The sequence below is a fragment of the Tachypleus tridentatus genome, chromosome 3, assembly GCF_004210375.1.
Source record: "Tachypleus tridentatus isolate NWPU-2018 chromosome 3, ASM421037v1, whole genome shotgun sequence".
Taxonomy (NCBI): Eukaryota; Metazoa; Arthropoda; class Merostomata; order Xiphosura; family Limulidae; genus Tachypleus; species Tachypleus tridentatus.
The window spans coordinates 47,496,901-47,519,946 of NC_134827.1; the positions used below are offsets into that span (position 1 = coordinate 47,496,901).

At 38.7% G+C, this 23,046-nt stretch overlaps 1 protein-coding gene across 1 annotated transcript in view; it reads right to left on the bottom strand.

Annotated features, from left to right (window-relative positions):
* LOC143245842 (cell adhesion molecule Dscam1-like) overlaps positions 1 to 19,705 on the bottom strand; it is a 57,495-nt gene extending 37,790 nt beyond the window's left edge. The window contains exons 1-6 of the mRNA XM_076492098.1: positions 19,152 to 19,705; positions 12,296 to 12,457; positions 11,736 to 12,020; positions 10,812 to 10,931; positions 10,370 to 10,543; positions 9,807 to 9,954 (exon numbers count right to left, since the gene is read on the bottom strand). Of these exons, the coding sequence (XP_076348213.1) occupies positions 9,807 to 9,954; positions 10,370 to 10,543; positions 10,812 to 10,931; positions 11,736 to 12,020; positions 12,296 to 12,457; positions 19,152 to 19,479 (1,217 nt within the window). The 5' untranslated portion in view covers positions 19,480 to 19,705. The remainder of the gene's footprint in view (positions 1 to 9,806; positions 9,955 to 10,369; positions 10,544 to 10,811; positions 10,932 to 11,735; positions 12,021 to 12,295; positions 12,458 to 19,151) is intronic.
* Between the last annotated feature and the right edge of the window lie 3,341 nt (positions 19,706 to 23,046).

A 23,046-nucleotide genomic window follows, 5' to 3' on the forward strand; every position in this document is an offset into this window, starting at 1 on the left:
ACTTGAAGATAATATGACATGCTGAAAAACCCACTATACCACTTGTAGAAAATATGACATGCTGAGAAACCCACTATACTACTTGTAGATAATATCACATGCTGAAAACCCCACTATAATACTTGTAGAAAATGTGACATGCTGAAAAACCGCACTATAATACTTGTAGAAAATATGACATTCTGAAAAACCCACTATAATACTTGTAGAAAATATGACATTCTGAAAAACCCACTATAATACTTGTAGAAAATATGACATTCTGAAAAACCCACTATAATACTTGTAGAAAATATGACATGCTGAAAAACCGCACAATAATACTTGTAGAAAATATGACATTCTGAAAAACCGCACAATAATACTTGTAGAAAATATGACATTCTGAAAAACCGCACTATAATACTTGTAGAAAATATGACATTCTGAAAAACCCACTATAATACTTGTAGAAAATATGACATTCTGAAAAACCCACTATAATACTTGTAGAAAATATGACATTCTGAAAAACCCACTATAATACTTGTAGAAAATATGACATTCTGAAAAACCCACTATAATACTTGTAGAAAATATGACATGCTGAAAAACCGCACAATAATACTTGTAGAAAATATGACATTCTGAAAAACCGCACAATAATACTTGTAGAAAATATGACATTCTGAAAAACCGCACTATAATACTTGTAGAAAATATGACATTCTGAAAACCCACTATAATACTTGTAGAAAATATGACATTCTGAAAAACCCACTATAATACTTGTAGAAAATATGACATGCTGAAAAACCGCACTATAATACTTGTAGAAAATATGACATTCTGAAAAACCCACTATAATACTTGTAGAAAATATGACATGCTGAAAAACCGCACTATACTACTTGTAGAATATATGACATTCTAAAAAACCCACTATAATACTTGTATATAATATTTCCTAAGTTATTATATTATTTTATTATGTTAATATTTTTACATTGTAGATCATCAAAAGTAAATCATCGAGCAAAACCCACCTGGAAAAGTAGAACATCGAGCAAAACCCACCTGGAAAAGTAGAACATCGAGCAAAACCCACCTTGAAAAGTAGAACAACGAGCAAAACCCACCTGGAAAAGTAGATCATCGAGCAAAACCCACCTGGAAAAGTAGAACAACGAGCAAAACCCACCTGGAAAAGTAGATCATCGAGCAAAACCCACCTGGAAAAGTAGATCATCGAGCAAAACCCACCTTGAAAAGTAGATCATCGAGCAAAACCCACCTGGAAAAGTAGATCATCGAACAAAACCCACCTGGAAAAGTAAATCATCGAGCAAAACCCACCTGGAAAAGTAGATCATCGAGCAAAACCCACCTGGAAAAGTAGATCATCGAGCAAAACCCACCTTGAAAAGTAGAAATCGAGCAAAACCCACCTTGAAAAGTAGATCATCGAGCAAAACCCACCTGGAAAAGTAGATGATCGAGCAAAACCCACCTGGAAAAGTAGATGATCGAGCAAAACCCACCTGGAAAACTAGAACATCGAGCAAAACCCACCTTGAAAAGTAGATCATCGAGCAAAACCCACCTGGAAAAGTAGATCATCGAGCAAAACCCACCTGGAAAACTAGAACATCGAGCAAAACCCACCTGGAAAATTAGATCATCGAGCAAAACCCACCTGGAAAATTAGATCATCGAGCAAAACCCACCTTGAAAAGTAGATCATCGAGCAAAACCCACCTGGAAAAGTAGATCATCGAGCAAAACCCACCTGGAAAAGTAGATCATCGAGCAAAACCCACCTGGAAAACTAGAACATCAAGCAAAACCCACCTTGAAAAGTAGATCATCGAGCAAAACCCACCTTGAAAAGTAGAAATCGAGCAAAACCCACCTTGAAAAATAGATCATCGAGCAAAACCCACCTGGAAAAGTAGATCATCGAGCAAAACCCACCTGGAAAAGTAGAACAACGAGCAAAACCCACCTGGAAAAGTAGAACATCGAGCAAAACCCACCTTGAAAAGTAGATGATCGAGCAAAACCCACCTGGAAAACTAGATCATCGAGCAAAACCCACCTTGAAAAGTAGAAATCGAGCAAAACCCACCTTGAAAAGTAGATGATAGAGCAAAACCCACCTGGAAAAGTAGAACAACGAGCAAAACCCACCTGGAAAAGTAGATCATCGAGCAAAACCCACCTGGAAAAGTAGAACAACGAGCAAAACCCACCTGGAAAAGTAGATCATCGAGCAAAACCCACCTGGAAAAGTAGATCTTCGAGCAAAACCCACCTTGAAAAGTAGATCATCGAGCAAAACCCACCTGGAAAAGTAGATCATCGAACAAAACCCACCTGGAAAAGTAAATCATCGAGCAAAACCCACCTGGAAAAGTAGATAATCGAGCAAAACCCACCTGGAAAAGTAGATCATCGAGCAAAACCCACCTTGAAAAGTAGAAATCGAGCAAAACCCACCTTGAAAAGTAGATCATCGAGCAAAACCCAACTGGAAAAGTAGATGATCGAGCAAAACCCACCTGGAAAAGTAGATGATCGAGCAAAACCCACCTGGAAAAGTAGATCATCGAGCAAAACCCACCTGGAAAACTAGAACATCGAGCAAAACCCACCTTGAAAAGTAGATCATCGAGCAAAACCCACCTGGAAAAGTAGATCATCGAGCAAAACCCACCTGGAAAACTAGAACATCGAGCAAAACCCACCTGGAAAAGTAGATCATCGAGCAAAACCCACCTTGAAAAGTAGAACAACGAGCAAAACCCACCTGGAAAAGTAGATCATCGAGCAAAACCCACCTGGAAAAGTAGATCATCGAGCAAAACCCACCTGGAAAACTAGAACATCGAGCAAAACCCACCTTGAAAAGTAGATCATCGAGCAAAACCCACCTTGAAAAGTAGAAATCGAGCAAAACCCACCTTGAAAAGTAGAAATCGAGCAAAACCCACCTTTAAAAATAGATCATCGAGCAAAACCCACCTGGAAAAGTAGATCATCGAGCAAAACCCACCTGGAAAAGTAGAACAACGAGCAAAACCCACCTGGAAAAGTAGAACATCGAGCAAAACCCACCTTGAAAAGTAGATGATCGAGCAAAACCCACCTGGAAAACTAGATCATCGAGCAAAACCCACATTGAAAAGTAGATCATCGAGCAAAACCCACCTTGAAAAGTAGAAATCGAGCAAAACCCACCTGGAAAAGTAGATCATCGAGCAAAACCCACCTTGAAAAGTAGATCATCGAGCAAAACCCACCTTGAAAAGTAGAAATCGAGCAAAACCCACCTTGAAAAATAGATCATCGAGCAAAACCCACCTGGAAAAGTAGATCATCGAGCAAAACCCACCTGGAAAAGTAGAACAACGAGCAAAACCCACCTGGAAAAGTAGAACATCGAGCAAAACCCACCTTGAAAGTAGATGATCGAGCAAACCCACCTGGAAAACTAGATCATCGAGCAAAACCCACCTTGAAAAGTAGAAATCGAGCAAAACCCACCTTGAAAAGTAGATCATCGAGCAAAACCCACCTTGAAAAGTAGAAATCGAGCAAAACCCACCTTGAAAAGTAGATCATCGAGCAAAACCCACCTGGAAAAGTAGATCATCGAGCAAAACCCACCTTGAAAAGTAGATCATCGAGCAAAACCCACCTTGAAAAGTAGATCATCGAGCAAACCCACCTGGAAAAGTAGATCATCGAGCAAAACCCACCTGGAAAAGTAGATCATCGAGCAAACCCACCTGGAAAAGTAGAACAACGAGCAAAACCCACCTGGAAAACTAGAACATCGAGCAAAACCCACCTGGAAAAGTAGAACAACGAGCAAAACCCACCTGGAAAAGTAGATCATCGAGCAAAACCCACCTGGAAAAGTAGATCTTCGAGCAAAACCCACCTTGAAAAGTAGATCATCGAGCAAAACCCACCTGGAAAAGTAGATCATCGAACAAAACCCACCTGGAAAAGTAAATCATCGAGCAAAACCCACCTGGAAAAGTAGATCATCGAGCAAAACCCACCTTGAAAAGTAGAAATCGAGCAAAACCCACCTTGAAAAGTAGATCATCGAGCAAAACCCAACTGGAAAAGTAGATGATCGAGCAAAACCCACCTGGAAAAGTAGATGATCGAGCAAAACCCACCTGGAAAGTAGATCATCGAGCAAAACCCACCTGGAAAACTAGAACATCGAGCAAAACCCACCTTGAAAAGTAGATCATCGAGCAAAACCCACCTGGAAAAGTAGATCATCGAGCAAAACCCACCTGGAAAACTAGAACATCGAGCAAAACCCACCTGGAAAAGTAGATCATCGAGCAAAACCCACCTTGAAAAGTAGAACAACGAGCAAAACCCACCTGGAAAAGTAGATCATCGAGCAAAACCCACCTGGAAAAGTAGATCATCGAGCAAAACCCACCTGGAAAACTAGAACATCGAGCAAAACCCACCTTGAAAAGTAGATCATCGAGCAAAACCCACCTTGAAAAGTAGAAATCGAGCAAAACCCACCTTGAAAAATAGATCATCGAGCAAAACCCACCTGGAAAAGTAGATCATCGAGCAAAACCCACCTTGAAAAGTAGATGATCGAGCAAAACCCACCTGGAAAACTAGATCATCGAGCAAAACCCACATTGAAAAGTAGATCATCGAGCAAAACCCACCTTGAAAAGTAGAAATCGAGCAAAACCCACCTGGAAAAGTAGATCATCGAGCAAAACCCACCTTGAAAAGTAGATCATCGAGCAAAACCCACCTTGAAAAGTAGAAATCGAGCAAAACCCACCTTGAAAAATAGATCATCGAGCAAAACCCACCTGGAAAAGTAGATCATCGAGCAAACCCACCTGGAAAAGTAGAACAACGAGCAAAACCCACCTGGAAAAGTAGATCATCGAGCAAAACCCACCTGGAAAAGTAGATCATCGAGCAAAACCCACCTGGAAAAGTAGAACAACGAGCAAAACCCACCTGGAAAACTAGAACATCGAGCAAAACCCACCTGGAAAAGTAGAACAACGAGCAAAACCCACCTGGAAAAGTAGATCATCGAGCAAAACCCACCTGGAAAAGTAGATCTTCGAGCAAAACCCACCTTGAAAAGTAGATCATCGAGCAAAACCCACCTGGAAAAGTAGATCATCGAACAAAACCCACCTGGAAAAGTAAATCATCGAGCAAAACCCACCTGGAAAAGTAGATCATCGAGCAAAACCCACCTTGAAAAGTAGAAATCGAGCAAAACCCACCTTGAAAAGTAGATCATCGAGCAAAACCCAACTGGAAAAGTAGATGATCGAGCAAAACCCACCTGGAAAAGTAGATGATCGAGCAAAACCCACCTGGAAAAGTAGATGATCGAGCAAAACCCACCTGGAAAACTAGAACATCGAGCAAAACCCACCTTGAAAAGTAGATCATCGAGCAAAACCCACCTGGAAAAGTAGATCATCGAGCAAAACCCACCTGGAAAACTAGAACATCGAGCAAAACCCACCTGGAAAAGTAGATCATCGAGCAAAACCCACCTTGAAAAGTAGAACAACGAGCAAAACCCACCTGGAAAAGTAGATCATCGAGCAAAACCCACCTGGAAAAGTAGATCATCGAGCAAAACCCACCTGGAAAACTAGAACATCGAGCAAAACCCACCTTGAAAAGTAGATCATCGAGCAAAACCCACCTTGAAAAGTAGAAATCGAGCAAAACCCACCTTGAAAAATAGATCATCGAGCAAAACCCACCTGGAAAAGTAGATGATCGAGCAAAACCCACCTTGAAAAGTAGATGATCGAGCAAAACCCACCTGGAAAACTAGATCATCGAGCAAAACCCACATTGAAAAGTAGATCATCGAGCAAAACCCACCTTGAAAAGTAGAAATCGAGCAAAACCCACCTGGAAAAGTAGATCATCGAGCAAAACCCACCTTGAAAAGTAGATCATCGAGCAAAACCCACCTTGAAAAGTAGAAATCGAGCAAAACCCACCTTGAAAAATAGATCATCGAGCAAAACCCACCTGGAAAAGTAGATCATCGAGCAAAACCCACCTGGAAAAGTAGAACAACGAGCAAAACCCACCTGGAAAAGTAGAACATCGAGCAAAACCCACCTTGAAAAGTAGATGATCGAGCAAAACCCACCTGGAAAACTAGATCATCGAGCAAAACCCACCTTGAAAAGTAGAAATCGAGCAAAACCCACCTTGAAAAGTAGATCATCGAGCAAAACCCACCTTGAAAAGTAGAAATCGAGCAAAACCCACCTTGAAAAGTAGATCATCGAGCAAAACCCACCTGGAAAAGTAGATCATCGAGCAAAACCCACCTTGAAAAGTAGATCATCGAGCAAAACCCACCTTGAAAAGTAGATCATCGAGCAAAACCCACCTGGAAAAGTAGATCATCGAGCAAAACCCACCTGGAAAAGTAGATCATCGAGCAAAACCCACCTGGAAAAGTAGAACAACGAGCAAAACCCACCTGGAAAACTAGAACATCGAGCAAAACCCACCTGGAAAACTAGAACATCGAGCAAAACCCACCTTGAAAAGTAGATCATCGAGCAAAACCCACCTGGAAAAGTAGATCATCGAGCAAAACCCACCTGGAAAACTAGAACATCGAGCAAAACCCACCTTGAAAAGTAGAACATCGAGCAAAACCCACCTGGAAAACTAGATCATCGAGCAAAACCCACCTTAACGTTTACCATAACGGTAAACGATTATCGTAGAATATTTATCTACTTTAGTGAATGGTGATTCATTCTACTAGTCTTAATATTTTGCTGAAATTGTGAATGCGTAATTTAGTGTTATATTGTTACTGTTGTTGTTTTGAATTAAGTTCAAAGCTACATAATGGGCTATCGGTGCTCTGTCCACCACGGGTATCGAAACCCGAATTTTAGCGTTGTAAGTCCACAGACATATAGCCACTGGCGGGCTATATTGTTAGTAAACAGATATACTACTTGTAACGTTCGGAATGTCAACGACCTATTTAAAAAGTTTATTTATGTGAGTTAAAATACGTAATACAGGCAGTGTTGTTGTAAACAACGTCCTTTGTACTCGACGCTTGTTAAACACATGTTTACACGAAACCTCAGGCACAGAACCCCCTCACTCACTAAATAATGGCTGGGTGAAGAGAAAGCCAATAAACTGTTGAAAAACATGAAATATTCAAGTTTGCAACTTAAAATTTACTCCTCATAAATGGACATAAAACTTAATAAAGAAATAATTAAAAACATGATAAATTCAAAAGGGGAAAAGCCTACAACTATGAATTCTAAAAGATAAAGGTAAGTACTCTAGACTTAGAGTCAAAATAAGGACTTGTATCTTGAGAAACAATTATTTACAGCTACATTGTTCATTTTTGTATGTCCTTATGGAATTGAATAAGGAATTTCCTGATACACTGATAGACATAGCTAGATCCAGTGAGAATACAATTAGCGTCAACACCGTTGGTCTAGAATTACATTTTCAATTTGTTTGTTATACTTGAGAGTGTATGTAATAAGAGTTTGGCGAAGCACTTTATGAGTTCAAATTACATTTTTCTCTTCAAATATTTAGATCTCTTTTATAAATTACTCAATTCGTCGTTATTATCTACCGAATTAAAAAAATATATATCAGTACTTCCATTATTAATAGAAAAATGTTATTGTTCAGTAAACTTTATGTTCTGACCTGAAGAACGTTAATTTGATATTGATACATCTGTTAACTTGTCTTTATACAGATGTGCACGTGTGAGTGTTGCGTGTTTTCCAACAAAGTTACACATGGAATAACAAGTGTTGGAATGATATTTTATCCGAATATATTATTCTACATTTGTATCTATATGGGAATATAGAATATAAAACGATATGTATGGAAATTGTAAAAATAGCATAGAACATGTGCACACAACATACTCAGTGAAAACATTATACAAGGAACACTACATGTTTTCAACGACACCTAACAAGCGAGTTCTGAATGATCATGACAACCAACAAATAAGTGCTTCAAGTTACGATATTACAACTAACAAAACGATACCGAACAGCATCGAAGTATATTGACTTCATTTATTCATCAAATCATAAGACGCTATTTTGTTCTACCGACGCTACTCTGTAGACGCTGTTTTATCATGGTGCTACTGGTGTTTCTGGACGAGATTCAACACCGACGTTAGGAAAATTTCATTTTTTTATTTCTTTATGATTTTCATGTAGTGCAGTACCTCATACGTAGATCGAGTGTGTACTACTCGATCTCTGTACTTCTAGTTTTTGCGCATTTGGGTGTGACCAGTAAGTAATACAGAAAGCTCAAGTCTCGGTACATCTCAGACAACCCTTCTTTTACCATAATTAAGTACATCTAGTCATATTTGACAACCTGCTTTTACCATATTAAAGTACATCTAGTCATTTCTGACAACCTGCTTTTACCATATTAAAGTACATCTAGTCATATCTGACAACCCTTCTTTAACCATATTAAAGTACATCTAGTCATTTCTGACAACCTGCTTTTACCATATTAAAGTACATCTAGTCATTTCTGACAACCTGCTTTTACCATATTAAAGTACATCCAGTCATCACTGACAATAAGGACTGCAGAGTGCCATTTAATCTAGGTTCTAGTTGCAACTGAATATCCTTGAAGAAACCACGTTTCTTTGTTCTGATTTGAATAAATTAAGACACTTTCTGACTTACTCCTTGAAGGAGCAGACACAGTGTAAGTCATATAAGATTGTGGCTGGCTGAACATTGCTACTGCTTTGCATCAGAACACACTGTTATAACTCTGATGTGTTTAATAATAAAAGAAAGTCGGTCTCGTATCCTGCAGTCATGCATTGTGTCTTGTCAAGAGTAAAATATTCCACTGTGAGGTGTTACCATGGTTCGTGTGGGAAACGACACGTATCACTGTGAGGTGTGACCATGGTTTGTGTGGGGAACGACACGTATCACTGTGAGGTGTGACTATGGTTTGTGTGGGGAACGACACGTATCACTGTGAGGTGTGACCATGGTTTGTGTGGGGACCGACACGTATCACTGTGAGGTGTGACCATGGTTTGTGTGGGGACCGACACGTATCACTATGAGGTGTTACCATGGTTTGTGTGGGGACCGACACGTATCACTGCGAGGTGTTACCATGGTTTGTGTGGGAACCAACAGGTATCACTGTGAGGCGTTACCATGGTGTAAAACATTAGAAATCCACAGAAGTTACCAAGAAATGGATTGGAAATTCGCAAAAATGACTTTTTAAAGTTTATGACTGGATATCTTTACAAGGTATACCTTTACAAAGTATATCTTTACAAGGTATATATTTTCAGTGTTGTATATATATGTGTGTGTGTGTGTATCTATATAAACTTCTCGGAATATATAAGAGAACAAGACATTAGCCACTGTGTGTATAGAGAGAGTTAGACAAATATAATCTTTTCCCACTGAAGCCAAAACGAACACAAACCATGTGACTATTACTGATTCCTGAACTAACTTCTTTCTAAGATAGTTTGGTGATTTTAGAAAATGATATGCAGTGGTAGATGAGTCTGCTGGACTTTATTTTCTTATTATGATTTTGGACTCAAAAGTAGAGTATAAATTCAAGCATAGCGGAACTTATACTTGTTGGTCGTATTGTGTTTGTTCGCTGAACTTTTATAAGTTCCTAGTAGCTTTTAATCGAGTAAAACCAGGTGTAAGGTGATGATGCTTGTTTACCTTTGCTGTTGTTTACTTTGAAATCCCTGGTGGTTTTTGTACCAACTAAAGTGAATTGGTTTGTCACCAAGAGCTTCACACACAAGATTGGCTTTGTTTCCTTCCTTTACTGTAAGTGATGTGAACTTCACCTGAAATACAGGTGGCGCTGAAAAAAAAAAAAACTCAATTATGATGAGGTTAAGAAAGTTGAAATTACTATTCATTTTTACTTCACTAAAGTGAAACTTTAATTTCAAAATGGAACTCGGACACTAAATAAATTGCGTTTAGGAATGTTATCAAAGTTAATCTCGGAACAGAGATACCTAAAGGGAAAATAAACTTGAAATGCTGATCAGAGGCCTCTTGATCTAAAGAGATTTGGATCACAGATAATATGACTGTTTTCTGAAATCTGTGATGAAATCTATATACATTTTTGTTTTTTTAACCGAAATTCTCGAATATAGTGGAAGTTTGGTCAAATAAAAGAATTCCAGTAAAAATTAAAAGAGGAAACAATCATCAAATTATGTCTAGATTATATGGTAACTCCTTTGACATGCGCAGTAATATCTTACCATGAACACTCAGTTTGAAAACAGTACTTATGGTAGAGCCTACTCCGTTACCGGCTTCACACATATATCGGCCTTCGTCTTCCTGCTCCACCTGGTGGATGACTAAGGAACCATTGACTAAAGTTTGTACCCTAGCACCGCTGATAATAGTGTTGTACTGGTTGGACAGCTCACCTGATAGAAACGATATTTGAGGTGCAAAAACAATTATATATGATATGTACTGACGTATTGCATTCTCGAATTATCTCGTTTCGTGTGGGAACTGTATTGTGTATCAGCTTATGTTCACCCTAACATTCGATTAAACTTAAAAGATATATTTAACGAAAATAATTACCATAACATTTTTTCTTATTTGACAGAACTTTTTGACAAGACGTGTTTTTGTTTGCTATTCAAAACACGGTAACAATTTTAAACGGTAAATTATTAAATTAACCTGTTGATTTTTTCCATATAACACGAGGTTCCGGTCTTCCCAGAGCTTGACAGTGCAATATGGTAGAACTTCCGGTAACGATGGCCAAATCCGTAGGCTCAATTTTCCAACGAGGTGGAGCTGCAAAGAGAAAGACTAGTTACCAACGCTAGACAGTTAACCTGAGTTCTATATTTAACAGTTTAACCTGCTATAACCTGTATAAGGACCGCGGTGAAATCGTTTTGTTTATTTGTTTAGCAGCGACGACATACTAGACTTTCTGCTGTGCCCACAGTAGAAAATCAAACCTAGGATCTTAGCGTTGTAAGTCCCTAGACTTATCGCTGTCACACAAAACTATTTTCCACATTAAATAGTAATGTAAAACTGTAATGGGCAGGTTTGTAAGGAACTCTACCATTGATTTAACTGGGCTGACAGAACCTCTATTATCTGTAGTAAGAGTTTCGGTTTCCACTAGAAGGTAATTTTATTTTCATTGCACGACCTTAATCAATATTCAATCTACCCAGCAGAACAAAAGTAATAAATGAGGCTTCGAAATGGATTTTGTAATAATTACTTGTTGTACTATATGTAATCTCCCCATTCATTATTCTGTATGTATAACTAGGTGACAGCTGTGGTGTCGAACAGAACGTAACATACAAAGATTATGTAAAGCTTACCATTAGAGTAACTTGATATTAAAAACAACAACAGTGAAACATAGGAAGACAGTGTTTAAACCACAGTGGACTGTTGGTAGACCGTGTTTAAACCACGGTGGACTGTTGGTAGACCGTGTTTAAGCCACGGTGGACTGTTGGTAGACCGTGTTTAAACCATAGTGGACTGTTGGTAGACCGTGTTTAAGCCATGGTCGACCGTTGGTAGACCGTGTTTAAGCCACGGTGGATTGGTAGACAAGTTTGTACATACCGTTGACGATCAAGGGAGAAGAGTAGTTTACAACTGCTGCTTCGTTTGATGCTACGCAAGTGTAGGTGGCGCTGTGTATTGGCTTAAGGTTTTTGAATATCAAAGTGGACATGAACGTGTCCGTAGGCTCTATTAAAAGGCTTCCGTCAGGTTCGAGTAGAGATCCGTCTTTTAACCACGTGATCTGAACAGGCGGGTCACCTTCTTGAACGATGCACGTCACACTTGTACGAAGGCCCTCTCGTGGCGCAGCAGGGAATGAAAATGGTGTTATAACAGGTGGAACTGAAAATACAACGAATGAACTTTAATAGTTTATTTGAAAAATAATAATAAAATGAAAACTGTAAAGTGAGACAAAATGTTTGTTACAAATAAACTTGTACGTTTTCTCGGAATAAAAAAACAGCTTTAGATGTTTCGATTTAAATTTTTCGTGCCACCTTACAATGCATGATATCACGAACAACGTAACTTGGATTATATAATAATCATTTATTTTACGATCTGTAAACGAGTAATATTCGCTGAATTAAAAAACAACAACAATCAACACTCACCCAATACTTGTAGGTGAAGGCTCTGTTTTGACGAACGACCGTCTTTCCCTTTTGCTGAACAAACATAAGTCCCCTGATCCTCGTGCCGTCCGACATTCCTAATCACCAGGGTGCCGTTGGGAAATACACTGTGTCTTCTTCCAAGAGGAAGCTGACGAGACCCTGGACAGTCGAACACTATCGTCAGTACATTTTAAACATAACACTTCTTCAACGAGCCAACAAGTGTCTTGTTGCGCACGCCACCTACATAGACAAAAACCTGGTTTATTGTTCAACACAAATCCAAATAGTGGGCTATCTGTGATGTAGGCCCGGCATGGCCAAGTGTGTTAAGGCGTGCGACTCGAGATCTGAGGGTCGCGGGTTCCCATACCTGTCGCGCCAAACATGCTTGCCCTATCAGCCTTGGGGGCGTTATAATGTTACGGTCAATCCAACTATTCGTTGGTAAAAGAGTAGCCTAAGAGTTGGCGGTGAGTGGTGTTGACTAGCTGCCTTCCCTTTAGTCTTACACTACTAAATTAGGGATGGCTAGCGCAGATAACCCTCGAGTAGCTTCGTGCAAAATTCAAAAACAAACAAACATCTGTGATGGGTTAGAAAACCTAGTTTTTATCATCAGAAGCCTTCAGAGGATGAGCCAGTGGGAGAGCGGGGGTTAAAAAAACATTAAATACAAACGTTGGGTAAGGGATAACCAAAAGCAAAAATGTTTTATGGTTAGAATGCAATGATTGTTTAACATATATACCTTCGCTCTCATCGACGTTATAGGCTATAATCCCAAGAATATCACAAGAGAATTACTTGATAATTTATCCCATTAACTGAATCTGTTGGTGTCAGAAACTACTTGATAACTTAGGTGGTATCTAATTGTATCTGTTAGTGTTAAGAATCTGTTTCTTACGGGTTTTAACCACACCATTACTAGGTGGTATCTAATTGTATCTGTTGGTGTTAAGAATCTGTTTCTTACGGGTTTTAACCACACCATTACTAGGTGGTATCTAATTGTATCTGCTAGTGTTAAGAATCTGTTTCTTACTGGTTTTAACCACACCATTACTAGGTGGTATCTAATTGTATCTGCTAGTGTTAAGAATCTGTTTCTTACGGGTTTTAACCACACCATTACTAGGTGGTATCTAATTGTATCTGTTAGTGTTAAGAATCTGTTTCTTACGGGTTTTAACCACACCATTACTAGGTGGTATCTAATTGTATCTGCTAGTGTTAAGAATCTGTTTCTTACGGGTTTTAACCACACCATTACTAGGTGGTATCTAATTGTATCTGTTAGTGTTAAGAATCTGTTTCTTACGGGTTTTAACCACACCATTACTAGGTGGTATCTAATTGTATCTGTTGGTGTTAAGAATCTGTTTCTTACGGGTTTTAACCACACCATTACAAGGTGGTATCTAATTGTATCTGCTAGTGTTAAGAATCTGTTTCTTACGGGTTTTAACCACACCATTACTAGGTGGTATTTAATTGTATCTGCTAGTGTTAAGAATCTGTTTCTTACGGGTTTTAACCACACCATTACTAGGTGGTATCTAATTGTATTTGTTAGTGTTAAGAATCTGTTTCTTACGGGTTTTAACCACACCATTACTAGGTGGTATCTAATTGTATCTGTTAGTGTTAAGAATCTGTTTCTTACGGGTTTTAACCACACCATTACTAGGTGGTATCTAATTGTATCTGTTAGTGTTAAGAATCTGTTTCTTACGGGTTTTAACCACACCATTACTAGGTGGTATCTAATTGTATCTGTTGGTGTTAAGAATCTGTTTCTTACGGGTTTTAACCACACCATTACTAGGTGGTATCTAATTGTATCTGTTGGTGTTAAGAATCTGTTTCTTACGGGTTTTAACCACACCATTACTAGGTGGTATCTAATTGTATCTGTTGGTGTTAAGAATCTGTTTCTTACGGGTTTTAACCACACCATTACTAGGTGGTATCTAATTGTATCTGTTAGTGTTAAGAATCTGTTTCCTACGGGTTTTAACCACACCATTACTAGGTGGTATCTAATTGTATCTGCTGGTGTTAAGAATCTGTTTCTTACGGGTTTTAACCACACCATTACTAGGTGGTATCTAATTGTATCTGCTAGTGTTAAGAATCTGTTTCTTACGGGTTTTAACCACACCATTACTAGGTGGTATCTAATTGTATCTGCTAGTGTTAAGAATCTGTTTCTTACTGGTTTTAACCACACCATTACTAGGTGGTATCTAATTGTATCTGCTAGTGTTAAGAATCTGTTTCTTACGGGTTTTAACCAAACCATTACTAGGTGGTATCTAATTGTATCTGCTAGTGTTAAGAATCTGTTTCTTACGGGTTTTAACCACACCATTAGTAGGTGGTATCTAATTGTATCTGCTAGTGTTAAGAATCTGTTTCTTACGGGTTTTAACCACACCATTACTAGGTGGTATCTAATTGTATCTGTTAGTGTTAAGAATCTGTTTCTTATGGGTTTTAACCACACCATTACTAGGTGGTATCTAATTGTATCTGCTAGTGTTAAGAATCTGTTTCTTACGGGTTTTAACCACACCATTACTAGGTGGTATCTAATTGTATCTGCTAGTGTTAAGAATCTGTTTCTTACGGGTTTTAACCACAGCATTACTAGGTGGTATCTAATTGTATCTGTTGGTGTTAAGAATCTGTTTCTTACGGGTTTTAACCACACCATTACTAGGTGGTATTTAATTGTATCTGCTAGTGTTAAGAATCTGTTTCTTACGGGTTTTAACCACACCATTACTAGGTGGTATCTAATTGTATCTTCTAGTGTTAAGAATCTGTTTCTTACGGGTTTTAACCAAGCCATTATTATGTTGTATCTAATTTTAATTCTCAGATTTTTCTCAGTTGTTAAAACTGTTAATCCCGATTGATCTCCGATTTAGCTGAAACCTTGTAGCTACTAATAACACAAAACGATTCACTGCTTATGACCCTAAAAATTTCGATACCCGCGGTGAGAACAGCATATATAAACCATCGTTTAACTTTGTGCTTGAACAGAATACAACCTTGAACAGAATAGAACCATGAACAGAATACAACCTTGAACAGAATACAACCACGAACAGAATACAACCATGAACAGAATACAACCTTGAACAGAATACAACCTTGAACAGAATACAACCATGAACAGAATACAACCTTGAACAGAATACAACCATGAACAGAATACAACCATGAACAGAATACAACCATCAGTGCTATTAGCGACTGTTGAGTAGAAGATTTCTCTCAGTAATCTCAACTAAAGTTAGAAAAACCTCAATCGGTGGTCGTAATTCAGAAACAGTGAAGTATTGTGTGGTTCCTGGTCTTCCCTCAACAAAAGCAGATAGTAATTCAGAAACAGTGAAATATTGTGTGGTTCCTGGTCTTCCCTCAACAAAAGTAGACAGTAATTCAGAAACAGTGAAGTATTGTGTGGTTCCTGGTCTTCCCTCAACAAAAGCAGACAGTAATTCAGAAACAGTGAAGTATTGTGTGGTTCCTGGTCTTCCCTCCACAAAAGCAGACAGTAATTCAGAAACAGTGAAGTATTGTGTGGTTCCTGGTCTTCCCTCAACAAAAGCAGACAGTAATTCAGAAACAGTGAAGTATTGTGTGGTTCCTGGTCTTCCCTCAACAAAAGCAGACAGTAATTCAGAAACAGTGAAGTATTGAGTGGTTCCTGGTTTTCCCTCAACAAAAGCAGACAGTAATTCAGAAATATAAGTGACACAGATTTATAAGACGTCTTTAGAGTTCTCAGTTTTGAAAATTAATACACCTGGATTTACTTATTTTTTTGTAAAAATATTATTAGTGGATTATTTATTCAATATCATATTAACTATAAACGTTTAATTTACTAGCAAAGTTACTGTGGAAGAACATGTTAAAACAAGGATAACATTACTTGAGATACATCAGTTTAATTAACCATATTCAGGCCATTTATCCGTTAAAATCGTTTTATGTTTCTCAGATATTGGTCCAAAATGTTCACCTTTCTTTCTTTGTATGATTTCAAGGAGAGTTAGCTGTTGTGTCTACTGCGTGAATTCGATTTTAACGTTGAAGGCCATAAGGTTACCGCTGATTCATGGGGTGATGATTGGAGGTCAAACAGGAGTTAGACATATCTTAGAATATGACATGGTGAAATAAATGTTGTCACCAAATCCCATCTATTTAGACAAAGTATTATTTCTGAGAGTGTCACAATATGACATCTCCAGTGATGAAGCCTAAATCAATTAAAACAATATTATATCATGATACCACATCACCACTCTTCACAGTTGTTAACGAGCGTTGGTTATATCATATCACAACTTTCCATCTTAAGTAAACATCACGTCGTAAATGGATTTCTATCTTCCATCACTCTGATTCTGACACCTAGTGCACAACGATAGTTGACGACTGGACACTTGTAACTGTGTTGTTCAGCTTCCAGAGTAGAAGACTGGACACTTAGAACTGTGGTGTTCAGCTTCCAGAGTAGAGAACTGGACACTTGGAACTGTGATGTTCAGCTTCCAGAGTAGAAGACTGGACACTTAGAACTGTGGTGTTCAGCTTCCAGAGTAGACGACTGGACACTTAAAACTGTGGTGTTCAGCTTCCAGAGTAGAAAACTGGACACTTAGAACCGTGGTGTTCAGCTTCTAGAGTAGACGACTGGACACTTAGAACTGCGGTGTTCAGCTTCCAGAGTAGAAGACTGGACACTTAGAACTGTGGTGTTCAGCTTCCAGAGTAGAAGACTGGACACTTAGAACTGTGGTGTTCAGCTTCCAGAGTAGAAAACTGGACACTTAGAACCGTGGTGTTCAGCTTCCACAGTAGACGACTGGACACTTAGAACTGTGGTGTTCAGCTTCCAGAGTAGAAGACTGGACACTTAGAACTGTGGTGTTCAGCTTCCAGAGTAGAAGACTGGACACTTAGAACTGTGGTGTTCAGCTTCCAGAGTAGACGACTGGACACTTAGAACTGTGATGTTCAGCTTCCAGAGTAGAAGACTGGTCACTTAGAACTGTGGTGTTCACCTTCCAGAGTAGAAGACTGGACACTTAGAACTGTGATGTTCAGCTTCCAGAGTAGAAGACTAGACACTTAGAACTGTGATGTTCAGCTCGTAAAAGTGAAGATTGGACAATAACAACTGTGATAAATGTTTGTGTGGTGACCTACAGTTCACAAAATATTTCAAAGTTGAGTCGGATAGAGTGATTAGTTTTGACATATTTATCGATGTCCTATGTTACTTTAGCATCTTCGTATTTCTTCAGCACATAACTCACCAAGGTCTTTAACTTAAATCTGGGATCTCATGTTCAATTTCAATCGCGAGATTCACTATCAAAAATTCACTTACATGAGAATCGACAGTTTAGATACAGAATATGTTTAGTTTAATCTGAACCAAAAGAAACAGAAGTTAGGCACAACACTGAAGCAAAAGTTACACTTTATTTCATGGAAACTATTCAACCAAGATAATATTGAATATATCCACTTTATGTCAATAACCAGTTTCTCCGGTTTCCAAACAGTACCAGAAAATAAGGTCTGGACAACATCTCTACATTATCTCCAAGACTATAGTGAACAAGCGGTCTTTAATAAAACAAATTAACATAAAACAAATGACACCGTTTCGACCTCCATAGGACATCATGAGGAAAACTCTTTCTTGAACTTTACGTAAGCCCAACACCAAAACCAATTTTCTTTGTCTGCATGTTTCGATCATACCAAACGTTATTTATATTTTATTAAAGAGCTATCTGGCATGATGGTCTCACAGTTCAAACAACCATCAGTGCTACGAAAACAGCCAAATCAAGTTTTTCTCTCAGTCATCTCAGTTAGTGGTCAGAAAACAAGAGACATCAATTGACAACCAATGTGGCGTTATTCTTAAGGTATTTTATATTGTTTATCTAGAGGAAAAGATGAACAACCCGATCTAAAGTTCTTACAAATCACTTAATTACAAAGTTAAACTAATTCTGTAGTGTTTATGACAGTGTTACAACCACAACAGACGGTTTGAAATGCCACAGATGCTCATACATCAGTACTCTAACCAATAATCACTCATCTTAGAAACCATACACCAGTACTCTAACCAATAACTACTCATCTTATAAATCATACACCAGTATTCTAACCAATAACCACTCATCTTAGAAATCATACACCAGTATTCTAACCAATAACCACTCATCTTAGAAATCATACACCAGTACTCTAACCAATAACTACTCATCTTAGAAATCATACACCAGTACTCTAACCAATAACTACTCATCTTAGAAATCATACACCAGTATTCTAACCAATAACCACTCATCTTAGAAATCATACACCAGTATTCTAACCAATAACCACTCATCTTAGAAATCATACACCAGTACTCTAACCAATAACTACTCATCTTAGAAATCATACACCAGTATTCTAACCAATAACCACTCATCTTAGAAATCATACACCAGTATTCTAACCAATAACCACTCATCTTAGAAATTCATGAACTCCTTTCCTTGTGACACCTTAAACCCAAATGTCTGACTGTTGACCTTTCCAAGCCCTATCCTGTAGACCACCATGGCGGAGACAGGTTCAGTTAACTCGGGGCATATTTAACACTTTTAGTAACACAGACATTATATAGGGTTTGAGTATAAAACAGACATTACTGTTTAGACCAATAAATAGATATATACCTTAGTTGGATTAATAAACAAGTGTTCTGTATATATGTTTTACAAATAACATTTATATCAGCTTCTAAAGTTACCTTTTTCCCACGTGATGTGTTTGATTGGATATCCTCCAACAGGACAACTAATCACCACATTTGTTCCACCAACTATTGTCTTATTCTTCATTGGACGGATCACAGAAGAACCAATGACATTTATTTGCGCTTGATGGACCTCAACTCCGTTGTCGTTTGTTGCAGTGCACCGATAAGTTCCTCCATCCATGGTTTCTATTCGTGTAAAGTTCACAAAGCTTATAACAGCGCCATCTCTGCTAACATAATCACCAACACGAACTCTGTTACTGTCTTGTACTGGCTCGTCATAAGTAGACCATGTTATCTGGGGTAGAGGGTTTCCCATAGATGCGCATGTCAGGGAAACCTGGGAACCTGGATTGACAACTTGGTCGTGGAAGTGTGACGTCAGTATAGGGGGTTGAGCTGTGATGAAAATAAAAAGTTGTACACTTCACGAAATAGTACAGAAATAGAAGTGACTATAGAATACAGAATCTACATACATACATGACTTGTAAGCAATGAGTGATGGAAGTTGCGTGGTTTATTTTTGGTGGAAGAAGACATCACAGAACAAAGCTAGAAACACAGATTTATAATGTATTACTACGTGAAAGTTTGCTAAACAGAACACAACATGATGTTTTCCTGTAGCCACTTAGTCTATTAGTTTAATTTGGTCCTAACATTCTCAGTTTTTAAACAACCTCAAGATATCAGCACTATTTTGCTGACCAAGATAAGGTTGTGATATTATTTCACCACGTTTGTTGTGTATCCAGAAACACTAACTATCCTGTTGGAAAATATAGTCGCATTACTGAGGAAAAGGCACGACGAATCAAAACCTGTCTACACCTTACAGACGTCAGGATGCCATATTAATAAAACCACAAACTGAATCCCCGTAACGTGTCACCGTAAACGTGCATTGATTATGATACTACAACACTTTCCTCTCTGCTATAGAGCCTGCTGTCTAATGATTCTCAGTTAAGTGTGAAGACGACACCTCCAACTTTCCTTGTTGTGGTCTGATCATATTTCGGTTTGTTAGTTCTCTTCTCAGAACCAGCAACTGAAACCGTTTCCTGGTGCTGTTTCTCAAAGCAACATTCACATCTGTTGTTGTTTGGAATTAAGCACAGAGCTACACAATGGGCTACCTGTGCTTTGCCCACCACGAGTATCGAAACCCTGTTTTGTAGCGTTGTAAGTCCATAGACATACCGCTGCGCCACTGGGGGGCTTCACATCTGTATTTACTCCAAGGTCTTTCATTACGTAAGCCTTTTCTCAACTCATATTTCTCACTTTCAGAGAGATTTAGTTTTCAACCTCGACCAGTTTTATTAAACATGCCAGTTTCACACACTCTCTTCATACTCTCACATGCATGTCTCACTCCAACACATAAACTTACCTCATATTATTGATTTTTTACTACTTCTTTATTGGTTGGATGACACCATGTGATTCTACTTTTATCTAGTTCGTTTGCACATGATAGAGGGCAGCACTTCCGTAACATTCACTGTTCTGCTCTTCATTTCCGTTATTAATTCCTTACTGCATGTCGATCAGTTTTTTGAAGTTAATGTAACACTTACTGTTCTTATTTAGACGTTGATTAATGGCGTAAATGGAAGACAGAACATCATAATGTACTAGTAGCTTTGTAACCTCGGTGGGGCGACGGTACGTCTTCGGATTTACAGTGTTAAAATTAGGGGTTCGGTTCTTCTCGGTGGGTGCAAGACATACCCCGATGTGGATTTGCTATAAGAAAACACATACATACACGATTACTAAATCCACTCTACCCCAGTGGCACAGCGGCATGTCTCCAAACTTATAACGCTAGAACAGCTCGTTAATTTTTGTGTTTTGAGTAACAGTCAGCTGAGTATGAGAGTTGAGTAACAATCAGCTGAGAATGAGAGTTGAGTAACAATCAGCTGAGTATGAGAGTTGAGTAACAATCAGCTGAGAATGAGAGTTGTGTAACAATCAGCTGAGTATGAGAGTTGAGTAACAGTCAGCTGAGTATGAGAGTTGAGTAACAGTCCCCTGAGTATGAGAGTTGAGTAACAGTCAGCTGAGTATGAGAGTTGAGTAACAATCAGCTAAGTATGAGAGTTGAGTAACAGCCACCTGAGTATGAGAGTTGAGTAACAGTCACTTGAGTATGAGAGTTGAGTAACAATCAGCTGAGTATGAGAGTTGAGTAACAGTCAACTGAGTATGAGAGTTGAGTAAAGGTCAGCTGAGTATGAGAGTTGAGTAACAGTCAGCTAAGTATGAAAGTTGAGTAACAGTCAGCTGAGTATGAGAGTTGAGTAACAGTCACCTGAGTATGAGACTTGAGTAACAGTCAGCTGAGTATGAGAGTTGAGTAACAGTCAGCTAAGTATGAGAGTTGAGTAACAGTCACCTGAGTATGAGAGTTGAGTAACAGTCAGCTGAGTACGAGAGTTGAGTAACAGCCACCTGAGTATGAGAGTTGAGTAACAGTCCCTGAGTATGAGAGTTGAGTAACAATCAGCTGAGTATGAGAGTTGAGTAACAGTCAACTGAGTATGAGAGTTGAGTAACAATCAGCTGAGTATGAGAGTTGAGTAACAGTCAGCTAAGTATGAGAGTTGAGTAACAGTCAGCTGAGTATGAGGGTTGAGTAACAGTCAGCTGAGTATGAGAGTTGAGTAACAGTAAACTGAGTATGAGAGTTGAGTAACAATCAGCTGAGTATGAGAGTTGAGTAACAGTCAGCTAAGTATGAGAGTTGAGTAACAGTCAGCTGAGTATGAGGGTTGAGTAACAGTCAGCTGAGTATGAGAGTTGAGTAACAATCAGCTGAGTATGAGAGTTGAGTAACAATCAGCTGAGTATGAGAGTTGAGTAACAGTCAGCTGAGTATGAGAGTTGAGTAACAGTCAGCTGAGTATGAGAGTTGAGTAACAATCAGCTGAGTATGAGAGTTGAGTAACAGTCAGCTGAGTGAGAATGAGAGTTGAGTAACAGTCAGCTGAGTATGAGAGTTGAGTAACAATCAGCTGAGTATGAGAGTTGAGTAACAGTCAGCTGAGTATGAGAGTTGAGTAACAGTCAGCTGAGTATGAGAGTTGAGTAACAATCAGCTGAGTATGAGAGTTGAGTAACAGTCAGCTGAGTATGAGAGTTGAGTAACAGTCAGCTGAGTATGAGAGTTGAGTAACAATCAGCTGAGTATGAGAGTTGAGTAACAGTCAGCTGAGTATGAGAGTTGAGTAACAATCAGCTGAGTATGAGAGCTGAGTAACAGCTGATAACAGTCAGAGTGAGTATGAGAGTTGAGTAACAGTCAGCTGAGTGAGTTGAGTATGAGTAACAATCAGCTGAGTATGAGAGTTGAGTAACAGTCAGCTGAGTATGAGAGTTGAGTAACAATCAGCTGAGTTGAGTAACAGTCAGCTGAGTATGAGAGTTGAGTAACAGTCAGCTGAGTATGAGAGCTGAGTCAGCTGAGTATGAGAGTTGAGTAACAATCAGCTGAGTATGAGAGTTGAGTAACAGTCAGCTGAGTATGAGAGTTGAGTAACAATCAGCTGAGTATGAGAGTTGAGTAACAGTCAGCTGAGTATGAGAGTTGAGTAACAGTCAGCTGAGTATGAGAGTTGAGTAACAGTCAGCTGAGTATGAGAGTTGAGTAACAGTCAGCTGAGTATGAGAGTTGAGTAACAATCAGCTGAGTATGAGAGTTGAGTAACAGTCAGCTGAGTATGAGATGAGAGTTGAGTAACAATCAGCTGAGTATGAGAGTTGAGTAACAGTCAGCTGAGTATGAGTTGAGTTGAGTATGAGAGTTGAGTAACAGTCAGCTGAGTATGAGAGTTGAGTAACAGTCAGCTGAGTATGAGAGTTGAGTAACAGT